The 12069-nt window shown below is 38.8% G+C and overlaps 1 protein-coding gene across 2 annotated transcripts in view; it reads right to left on the bottom strand.

The window, feature by feature from the left end:
• CenG1A (Centaurin gamma 1A) overlaps positions 1 to 12069 on the bottom strand; it is a 58087-nt gene that overhangs the window by 15176 nt on the left and 30842 nt on the right. Inside the window, exon 1 of one of the 2 annotated variants that reach the window (XM_017181830.2) lies at positions 4342 to 5066. The exons of the other annotated variant lie outside the window; for it this stretch is intronic. Coding sequence (XP_017037319.1) covers positions 4342 to 4513 — 172 coding nt within the window. The 5' untranslated portion in view covers positions 4514 to 5066. Of the gene's footprint in view, positions 1 to 4341; positions 5067 to 12069 lie in introns of those variants that run through there. 2 annotated transcript variants of the gene reach the window in all.

Here is a 12069-nt window from a genome sequence, read left to right as displayed (position 1 = left end):
TTTTATTACTCTGTGGAAGCGCCCCCCGGCACCAGCAACAATTTGGCGGTGTCAAGCTCGGCATTTGAATTTCAATGGGCATTAAACCTTAGACTGAAGCGGAGCGCTACTAAAACCTAAATAAGAACTTCCGTTTCCACATGCGTTGGCCGTTCCCTTATATGAAATTCTGGATGGGGCTTTTGGAATTCGGGAAACAAAGGGCCAGGGCCAGAGCGAGCTCGGAACGAAGCACAACGAAAATGCAATCCCCCCTTTGGGCAGGCAACTGGCTATTCAAAATTTGATTGTTGTGTTTAGATACACTTTGCATTCTGAATGGAGTTGACCAATAAACCTGCTGCCGGCTTTCCTCCTAGCTGGCTAGCTATATTTGGGGAGAAAACTCCAACCACCTCGATTGACGCACTTTGGTGGTGGATAGATAGGTATTTTTGTTTTCCCAACAAGTGTCCCACTGTTTGAGGCGGAAGCGGCGTTTGAAACGTGTCGGTTGTCGTCTAATTTGCATATTTTCCAGCTATTTTCTCATTACAGGCAAATGCATTTAAATTTTTCTCCATTTTCCTTTGCCATTTGACAGGTTTTCTGTCTGTTTGTTGGACGGGAAGAGGGGAGAATCGTCTTCATATGATTTAATTGAAAATACGCAAATTTGTTTTCCGTTGTTGTTGTTGTTGTTGGAAAAAGTGTCGAAATAAATTTGAATAGTCTCCCAGCTTGGATGGGAACAGTTTTCTTAAGTAAGGCCCGATCGCTTGATTTTCGTCATGGTCGATGGCATGTGTGCATTTTCCCAGCCCAAAGTCGGGATGATCAACAAATTGGTTTGATATCTTGGAACACCCTGAAGAAAAGCCGAAGGCGTGGGAGAAAAGGAAGTTCAGCTTGGCTTGTTTTAATGCCTTTAAGGTGATGTTTAGAGAAAATAAGTTGAATAGTATTACGTTTAAATCTAGTCTTTAGTTAAGACAAGCTTTTCCTTTTTAATTAATTACATCTCATTATATTACAACACAAGACTGGAAATATTAAAAAGTATTTCCATCTGCCTTAGATGACTTGCTCAAGGAAAGAAATGCCTCAATTTCAAACTATTAATAATATGATATTATCATCCAAGATAGAGACATCATAAACTAGATACGCACAGAAATTATCATATTTTTATGAGAAAGTACTGCGAGAGATCATAAAACTTCATTAATTACATGTTATCCCGAGTTTTCGCTTTTCAAAAACTATGTGGAAAATAAAGATAGATAATTATAGGGCGTGTTCGCCACAGTTAAAAAGATGCCGAATAGGAAAAGGTGCATTTAAAGTGGAGTCTAAAAGGCGGCGCGTGCGTTAACGCCATTTAGAGAGCGAGCCATATAAAGAAGCATCCCGGTCTCTTGTTTGGATTGTCTGTGACCGTGGAGTGCGAATGATTAATGGTTAATAGAACCGATCGATGAACCCCTCCGATCGAGACTCGCTCCATGATTGACACCGTCTAAGAGGTGACACTTCGAACAATATAATCCGATGACTCAAGAGCTGGTTCTGACCAAAATCAGCTATGAAACCAAAAGTCGAGCTGCCTTTTAAGGTTTGCCAAATACTGATCTATGCTTGTGTTGTTAGTGGTGTGGTGGGCGGCTGTTAATTAATGTGGGCGGGTCATTAATTTAACTGTGAATGCAGAGACTTCATCACTCATACATACATTCAGTCAGAACTTGTGGATGCTAATTAAGGGCACGCGTGAGAGTCGTTGAGGAAGTTGACGCATCTCTGTGGGTCCTCAAGGGTCAAGGAGTGGGCAGAAGATCGAACGAGACTAAAGTCGGTGTGCCAAAATGTAATTGAAGACCTTCTTAGACAAACTTTCCCACAAAAATCCCCACCCAAGTTGAGGTCACTCCTCGTCTGGGTCGGGAAGCTAATGTGCCATGATCTCATGTGCCCATCAACTGGATTGCCATCTCCGCATAGATACAGTATGCAGATCCATGTGTTCGTTCACACACTCGTGTGTGCCCCAGGCAAATACAATTGCGTTTTAATTTTAATCATATGAGTTCTTCTTTTTTCGTTCGTAAAAACGTTCTATATTTCGTGGGCTATGTTTGTGTTTGTATTTCGCACAAAATGTGTTGAGCGTATTATTTCGCCGTTGTTGTTGACTCTTTATTTATCTTGTTTAAGCGTTGAGTGCACGGGGCGGCCAAAGATATAAAAACGGTACGTATACAAAAACAGGAAAAAAGAATACAAAACAAATAAAAAATACACAAAACATAGGGAAAAGTGTTGCGTGGAACAGATTGAAATAGCTTGCAAATCGCAATAAAACGTTTAGATCCGTCCACTTTGGGGTCTTTCAAGCGAAAGGCTGTCCAAGGTCTTTGAAAAGTCATCTATCCCAGGTATTTCGTATTCACTCAGCGTACCTGGCTTATCTGGGCTCTAAAACTTATCACTTTTGGGGGTTAGAACGACGCCTTTTAATTAAACAAACTAAATGAACGGAAATAAATAGAACAACTATGTATATGGGCCTCATTAAAGAAAGGAAATTCATTCCTTATCTTATCAATACATGAGGCGACTTAACGCCTTTATCATTGGTAGCAAAAATTACTGCAAAAGCAGAGTATAACACGAACCCCAATACATTCTATTGTAATGCTATTCCGAATGGAATTTGCGATTTGAGTCGAAATTAATGAGCCGATCAGGAATAATATCTCCACACAGAAAAGAATGCAAGAACAGTAATTGCATTATAACAAAGAAATAAAAGCTGTCAGCGATAAAAATAGAAAGCTATCAGGGAATGGGGTATAGATTTAAGTATATTGTTCCTTAGGGTATACACAAGTCTTCCAGAGAACACACATGACTAAGATTTCGCCATTGATAAGCTATCTATGTATAAACTGATTGCAAAGTAAGCTATAAAGCAAAATATTTTAAAGTCAATGGACCTCCTTGGGGAAAAAGAGCTGTTTGTAAACCCCAAAAAAATACATTTATTTTTGTAAACTTGTTCTGATGGTATAAGAATAAGAAGAATACCCACACAGTGATTCATGGCCCTAACAAACGATGATGTATCCCCCCTTTAATCTCACATATCGGACTGCAGATCAATCAAGTAATCTTTTGGATAGATCTCTGCCAGTGGCGAGAACCTGTTGACACATTTACCAGACCCAGAAACCAAGTTTCTTGTCAGCTCTTCATCTGGCATCCCATCCCCAAGTGTCGTGTTGTGGCAGAGGAACCTTCCACCCATCCGCTGATCCACCTCCTTCTCTGTATTTGCGTCATTAAGAGGCATTTGGCATTGGCTGCAATGTGTCGGCTTCTCGGCCGCTTCTCGACCCGCATTATTCGAGAATCGATAATTGCATGCTAAATAAGTGGCAAAGTGAGAGGTGGACAAACTTTCCTCGGTCCGTTGTCACGGCTACTGGAAGTCAATGCCGAAAACATACGAATGTAAGTCACTGTTACAAGTCTGACAAAAGCCACCTTCCCCTATTGAACTTCCCTTTGTGGCCAAATTTACCCCGAACTTTCGCTTTCCGCTGTTTTATCGACCTTTCACTCCTCTTCACTTCGCTTGGTGATTTGATGGAAACAATACGGTTTTGCAACTTTTGTTTATTTGAAGTTTTCATGCAAAATAAGACATAATGGTGTCATAACTCTGGCATAATAAGCCTCAGTCGGAACTGAGGAAGTATCAAAGGGAAACTATGCCAAATTGCATTATATTCGTTACTTGCAACACCTAAAGTTTGCCTCACACTTTGACACATGACACGCGATGTGCCATATTCAAAAGGTTTTCAGCTTTATCTATTTATATTTGTATACTTTTTGTTTTGTTCACTTTAATAGAGTTGAAATGGAGTTTAGTTGGACGGCTGCACATTAAAGGCTAATGAAGCTGGCGTACAAGGTCATTGCTTTACGATTTTCTTGTTTCGCCTAAAGTAATTAACGAAATTGTATAAAATGTATTTAGCTACTAAGCGGGGCCAGTAGTATTTTAAGTTACAAAGCAATAATTATTAAATATTTTAATTGACAGAAAGGCTAAAGTTAATGATGAAAGTAGCTTGCAAACAGGGATAACTTAAGGTGGGGTTTTGGACAAACTAATTGACTTGATAATATAAATATTTTCAATAGAAAGATTTCTAGAGTTGAGCGAGATTGCCATTTTACTACTGCTATATAGTCTTAGAATCTTCTTATTTTCTTATAAAATTTTTAATTATTTGATGTATCTTTAACCCACATTCCCCATATCTGTCGCATTACATCGACACTGTACCTCACCTGATTTGCGTTTCTCCCTGCGATCGGGCACCACCAAGCTTTTGGCGCGCTTCACGCGCAGGGAGCGCCTTCGAATGGACCGGAGGAAGGCCTCGGGCATCCGGGAGAATCGCTGCGGAGTCTCCGGAGCCTTGGCTCGCTCCGGCAGGAAGAAGTTCTTGACCGCCAGCATTTTAGCACAAAACTGCAACTGTTGCTTCTGTTTTCGCCCTAAGCGGCTTTTCTGCGCGTTGGTTTTTCGCTAGCCTCTGGCAGCGCGTGTTGGCAATGAAAAGAGTTTGCTGTTGCTTTTGGTATTTGCTATTTTTGCGCTGTTTGTGTTCGCTGCCGTTCGGGTAATCCTTCTCGTGCGCCTTGCCGTTCCACGTAGTATCTCTTGCTTATTTATTTATTTATATTTGCACTTATTGGCTTCCTCGGCCGCACTTTATTAGTTTGCATTTGCATTTTAGCACATAAATAACCTGTATGATGACTAACACACTTGGTCACTTTGCATTCGAAACTTTTGGGGCAGCAAAAGCACAAAAAACACTCCTCATTTGCCGTATTTATATGTCTGACGGCATCTGTTCGCTTCTGCTAATTTGTTGTTGCTCCGGCTATTTCATCAAGTATCCACAAAAATGTCCAGCCAAAAAAATTACGCGAAAAGTTACGCGCGGGGCCCTAACGCCGAAGACACTGCCAAATCAAGTATCCGCTCGGAACGTCCACATCGAGTGCTGGTCGAGATACAACTGAATGCGAGAGTCTCGAGGCCCGATCCGGTCCGCAGTAGAGGGTTGACGCTAACAGCGCACTGTTAGCCAACAGCAGCTGTTGCTGCAGTTGTAAGTAGCCGTCGCCTCGTGCTGTTAGCAGCTGCCAAGGTGAGCGTGCGGCAGGTAAACAGGAGGTGGAAATCAGTCTTCCCCTTTAACAGCTTGTTGCTGAATACTGGAAACATAATACTTGGGTGTCTCCGCAACTCGCCCACCGAAATTCGTATAGGTAAACAGGAAAAGTATAATTTGGTGAAATAATGAAATGCTACTTCTTTGTAAATATCTTGTAGTTTTCTTTTTAGAATAAATAAAATCGTAAAAAACGAAGATGTCTTACCTGCTGTTACTTCAAAATTTGAAGTTCAAATTAACTACATATGTAATAATGATTGAATGTTTTCTTGGATAGCTTAAAAAAGACTATTGAAGTTAGGGTACGAGATTATTTGGAACCCCTTGACATGGTAAGTTCAAACTCAATTCAAGTACAGCAGGAAAAGCTTGATGATAAGGTGGAGTATATCCTGAATAATTTTCATAGAATTTTGCATTTTGGCAGTCTTTTCCTTAGATTTACACACCAATTGTCGCCCAGAGTATCTTAACTTGGAGGGAGCATTTCCAAGTTGAACTTCGTAGCAATACCATGCACAATCCCTGCAGCATTACATGTCATTAATATCATCAACTTTTCATCAACGAGCAGACATCAACTTTTACCGAGTCGAAGCTCTTATTCACTATCCCTCTCTCAACAATATCAGCGGGGTCATTTGCGTATTAACTATTGAACTATTTATTGTAGCTGCCAAAAGTCAAAGATAGTTTCAATTTTTAAACAAATGTTTATCTTTCAGCAACACATGCATATCGACGCATTTTCGCGAAAGTATCGTATGTCGCTTTTTTTCGAAATTGAGATTTTAATGCAAAATTGTTGGGCACCTAATGTCTTACTACCCTGTGAAATATTATAACTGAAAACCCTATAGTTCTGATAAAAATTAAGTCTAGATTTTATCGTATTTTCAGTGCTTCCTAAGAAATTAAATAAAAAAAGCTTCTCCAGTAAAATTGGATTTTCCAACATACGATATATTCGCGGAAATGCATCGATATGGAAAACACTTGCAGTAAGTATTTTATGTTAGGGAAAAATAACATAATTATTAATGGCAATGTTATTTTCATCAGAAAGTTTGTATGGAAATCCTTCAATGATTCATCAACAACATTGACGTGTATATTGATGAATTACTGATGAATGGTACTGCAGGGTTCTTATCAATTTGAATAAGTAAATGTTGTTGTGGATATTTTTAAAAATTTATAAATTCATTTTGATTTTTTAATGTTTGTTATTATTTTTTATAATATAAATTAAACTTTAAATATTTCCTCTTATATTATTAAGTCTCTCGATGTTTTGCTTATTCGTTTGAGGCTTTATAAATAATTTATCATTTTAAAATTACTTGGATTCGCTGTTAATAATATTAAAAGCAGGGACCGTAAAAATTGATTATCAATGCTTTCTTTAAACAAAAAAACCATCCACTTGGAAAAGCCGCAAAAAAAGAAAAATTATATAAATCGGCTACAATTTGGATGCTCTTTCAGGATAACCAATGATTGCTGAAATCTAGATTTTTAACCAATTTTAATTATTAATTTTTGAGTTTTATTTAATCACTCAAAGAATGATTATTATTATTTTAAGCGAAAAATATCGCTAAGATAATAATAATCAGTTTTCAATTCATAGGACTTTGTAAAATGTTATTCAAAGAAACCTCTTAGAAGGAAGATATAACACATTGATTGAAATTATTAATGGCAAGCAAAAATATATTAAAATCAATAGATAATCATTAAATATTTTTAATGATTTTTATTTTTTCATGTAAAGATGCGACTAAGCAAAGTTAATAATTTCCAATCAAACACAATCTGAGATAAGTCGTGGTAGGGAATGTAAAAAAAATACCGGGTTTTACTAAGGCTAACAGTACAGCGCTCTGTAAACTAGAAAAGTCTGAGCGAAAAAACAATATTTTTGCTGTTTGGGGTTGATGACGGCAAAGAGAGCCTCAAAGAGAGGCAGTGACGTAAAGAGAATCAACAAACAAAACAAAAAAGAAGAGAGGCAAGGAAAACATTATGCGGAAATCAAAATGCAATAATAAACATTTTGCCACTGTTGATGACGATGATGAAGATGGAGATGGAGATAATAGTGCTTGGGGGATACTCGTGGAAGACCTGTGCAGTGCTCCAGCCTTCCCCTGGAAACTGTGCAGACAGCGGTTTGTGGTTATTGTTGTTTTTTTAGTTTTGGGGTTTCGGTTAGTGGGCCGCTCGGGGCTCCTCTGGTTGTTGTTGCCTCGGTTATGCGATTCACTTCCTCCAGAGAGCGATGCTGGCGGGGATTCGACATGTGCTGTTCACTCACGGTACATTATCATCATGTCCAACAATTATACAATGTGGGGAAAGTGTAGAGCTAAATATATGCACTTAGATTTAATATTCAATGCGAAAATGCAATCCGGTGAAACTTATTACCGACTAGCTGTTGATAAGCTTTTGCTATATTTAGTATATATATTTAATTGTAAGCAAACTTATTGCCCAAGCCCATTCTTCTTGATTTTGAAAGTCGAAACTTAGAATTTATCCTACGTCTCCATATCTTCCTTTTAGATTATCGAAAGTTAAGCTGATGCCACGATAAACCATATAAATTATTTTTGTTAAATCAGAAACTGCAGTTTATTTTCAGATTACATCTCTGTCATTACCGCGAAGATGGCCCTAAAGTGCGAGTCCCAGTTATAGCAGCCAGCGACACGTGAACTGCATTATATACTCGATAATTGGACACGCTTGCCACACTTGCTCGCCTCACTTATCGGGGCCACACTCCGCACTCTACTCTACATCATCAGTCCAATCCCGATCCGAATCCCAAGCAGGGACACACTTTGCGACTTAATTAGACGACATCAGCGGCAAGCGACATTGAAATACAAAGCAGTTGCGGGATGGAGAAGGAGGAGGAAGTACAGTCATTGACGGCGAGACATCGCACGCGATATCAGAGGAACTTAAGGTTGCCCCTTCGCCAGTGCTTGTGGGTGGTTGGATCGCTGGGAAGAAACCACCCTAAAAAGAAACTATGCACTGAGAAAACACATTGTAGAAGAGCTACATATCCAAGTATATATAAATTTCAGTCATTGAATAGATTGAAAATACGAAGAGGTTCTTATGAGAAATATATGAGTAGTTACATATTTGTTTAACTCTTTAAATAAGCTTTAGATATGACAAACAAATCTTTTGTATCCCTTGTTTATTGCATATATGTTAAAAGTGGTGATATATAATATATTATATATAATTATAATTGTCAGTGTATCATCCAACAGGACCTGGGAGCGGCTGCTACCGTACGTACATTTTTTTGTAAGGAATTTTAATGGAATTTCTAATCAACCTGCGACACAATCCGCGACGGCCAAGGGGCGCGCCCGTCTGGGTCGCACCCCGCGAGGATTGCGCCGGGACTCGCAGCAGACTTGCCCAGATTTCATTGACGAATGCTGGTTGCACGGGAACTACGCACCGTATCCGTATCCGCAAGGGGTTGCACTTGTGGGTGGGTCAGAGCCTGACTTTGGCCACGGCATGTGCGACACTTTCCATTTCAATTGTCCCAGTTCACCTCGGTTAGCCCCGAATGAAATCATCGAGATAAAGAGGAAAAAAAAAGCACTTTAATGACGTTAATAAAAGCACCTCTTTGCGTTTTAAGGGTTAAAAACTAAAAATCTCCACCCCCTTAAGAGAAACAGCCACAGGCTAATTGTGACCTGAGGGTGCTATGGTCGACGTGGGGTGTTCCCGCTTCACCCAAGTCCTGACAAGAGCAATTCGTTAGCAAACTTAATTGGCTGCAAACGCTTTTGCCAAGGGTGTGTGTGTGTGTGTGGAGGAGGAACTTACTTAAATAAATATATAGCGCAGCTTAACATATTTTAATATTGGCTTTATGTCAGTATAAAAAAGGGATAATTTCTTTCATTATCAGAACCCAATTCATTTTACCTAAATAACTAAAAACAGTAGCTAAATTACTATAAAATAAACCATTTTAACCACCGCAAACTTATATTTGAAACCCCTTTTGAAAATAAGTCGGTTTGCCACTGCCCTGGACCCTTGTATGTGCAAACAAATTAGGCTTCCCTCGGCTAACCACGAATCCTGCACCCCTGCACTGACATTTGATACTTTTGCGACTCCCACTCGGAGCTTGTTGGGCAAATATTGGCCGGGCTTAGCCAAGTTCAGCGTGGTGACTCTGACACCCCAGACAAACGGTCTGGAGAGGGTTGAAGGCGGAAGCGTCCGATTTGTCATAGCGTATGACAAGTCATTTATTTGATTTAGCTGAGTACATTTGCTGCCTATTTGATTATATTTAATATTCAGATTCGCTGTGCAAAACAAGCAAACAGAATAGTTCATTTGGAAGAGAGAGAAAAAGGGAAACATGCCTCATTTGCAATGGAAATAAATGTGCAGAGTGTTTTTTAGTGGGTCAGTGAGTGATCACACATGTCTTTGGGCGGGGGAAACATGATTCATGGGTTATTCGAAAAATTTAAATGAATTTTAAGCATTTTGTGTTTTTATTCCATGCGTAATCGGGCTTACGCAAGTTTATTTTCGGAATTAGTAGCATTACATAGACAACACCAAGGGAACCACATGAGTTTTACTGCATTTTCTCAGACCCCTTGGCAATAAAGGAGATTTGCCAAATGCTATATTCATTGCTCATCATCCAAAACTAATTTCGTATTCATAATTTTCATAATTTGCATGGAAAGTCATTTACAGTTTGTAACCCTTTGGCCAACCTCACATTTTCCACTTTCCTCGCCTGAAATTACAAGCGAATTAGTTCTCACGCCAAATGCGCTTACACATCGGGCATGAAAGGGGTGCTAAGACCGTCTCAGCTCAGCAGCCATAATTAATAATTCATAATTTTCCTAAATATTCCCCGTGGTTCTTGCGATTGCCAATTATCTGCGAGCCTCGATAATGGAGCGTGAAAGAAACATTTTGCGAAATTTGTGAAATCCGTGAAATCGCCCAAGGAACAGGAGAAAATTTTTCCTTGCGCCATAATTTTACGGTCAGACCTGACATAATTATTAGGGTAAGAAGAGTTACGGGCACTTCGGCACAACGGGGGAAAAAAAGTAAAGCCAAACCTCTTCCCATTCGCTCAAGTTGACATCGCTGTCTGTTCATATAATCAGCGCTCGCTACCGCACTGCACTTTTACGCAAATTGAGTTGATTAATTTAAATGTGGAGGAGATACCCGGGCTAGCGGGGGAGCAAACGGGGGTTAACTGTGTTGCCCAGAGGGCAGAATTGCAGACGGCAGAAAATCAATAACTTTAATGGCCTGCTCCCCCACCTAAATCCAGAATACCCTGCTCCATCATTTGCAGACATATGAATGCGAAGTACCTAAAAAATGTATATATATATACATACATATATATGCTTGTTAATGCAAATATGCTAAGTACATGAGGGAGCACCGGTGGAGCAGCAGAGTTTGTATCTCTGTGTCAGCCCAAAAGTTGGCTGGCAGCTCCTCCTCAACTCCAGGAGTCCTTGCGGAAAACGAGGGAAACTCTGTTTGGCGAGTAGCCTAAGGCAAAAGGCAGTCAAATTGAATCTTGTGCTCCAAAAAAGATTTTTAAGCGATATTTTTCGAGTTTGGTTGGTTTGATACACTACAAATGGTTATAGTGGAATACAATAGTTCCCCGAAAATCCGACCTTTGCTCTTAATTTACAAAATAAAGAAGAAATGAAATATATACATAATTAAACAGAAATGTATTTAATAAGTTTATATGTCAATTCCATTTTAAACGTTTTAGAATTTATAGTAACTTTCTTAAAGCTGTAGAGTATTTCTTTGACTCCGTTTGAAGTACAAAACTCCACTGAAATATTAAATATAATTTTCATCATTCCTTCTACACTTTTTCCCCTTAAAATATGAAGAAAGGGAACTAGAATGACACGAGGGTATATATATTCTCTTGCGATTATTGAAACAATTAAATTATATTCGCTTTCATATGCCAAACTCAATTATTTACATACGTAAATTCGGCAAGAACACATCTGACGCAAGTCGTTCCCAGCAACTGAACTCAACTGAACTGAAAGGCAAACCATAAATTGTTCTTATTCAGGGTCAGTGGGTGAGAGGGGGGTGGGGCTTCTGTGCTTTGGCCCTTGTATTTGTTTTGTATTTTTGCTTATTTTCAGTTTATTTCTGTAAATAACGCATCACAATTGCTGCACGCCACGGTGGATCTTCCTAAAAGTGCTCGTTGAGGGATTTAGTGGAAAATATCCAACAAATATTGTGAAAACGCGATATGCGATACCTCATATATGATAGATAGATGCTTCTAAAATTAGATGCGATAACTTGAAACTAATTGGGTTACATGAATATGCACAAGGCACCCCAGAGGGCAAGCGATTTTAATTTGCTTTAAATTCAAACGATGAGATCGAATAATTATAAATAATTTCAACTGTGGGAATGATAAAATGATAAATATTATTATAGTACCTAGCATCGAAAAACTACTTGAAATATTTTATATAATATCATTTTTAAGTGAAAATAATATTAAAAACCATAAAAAACTAATATTCTTTCTTTCTCTGGACAAAAAATCCTTTATATTTATACGTTACAAATGGTTCCTAGTTCACATAACCAGCCAAAAATTAATTAAAACTTCAAATACATTTTTAGGGTGTTTCTCAACTGGATCTTGGTGGGCTGACCGGAAATCAAGGCACGCTCGAGTGATTTTTCTCTGCCAAGGCAAGGTTAAAGTTCA

The sequence above is a fragment of the Drosophila kikkawai genome, chromosome 2R (assembly GCF_030179895.1).
Source record: "Drosophila kikkawai strain 14028-0561.14 chromosome 2R, DkikHiC1v2, whole genome shotgun sequence".
Lineage (NCBI taxonomy): Eukaryota > Metazoa > Arthropoda > Insecta > Diptera > Drosophilidae > Drosophila > Drosophila kikkawai.
The sequence above is the reverse complement of the archived record's forward strand: the minus strand, read 5'-3'. Positions and strand labels throughout refer to the sequence as shown.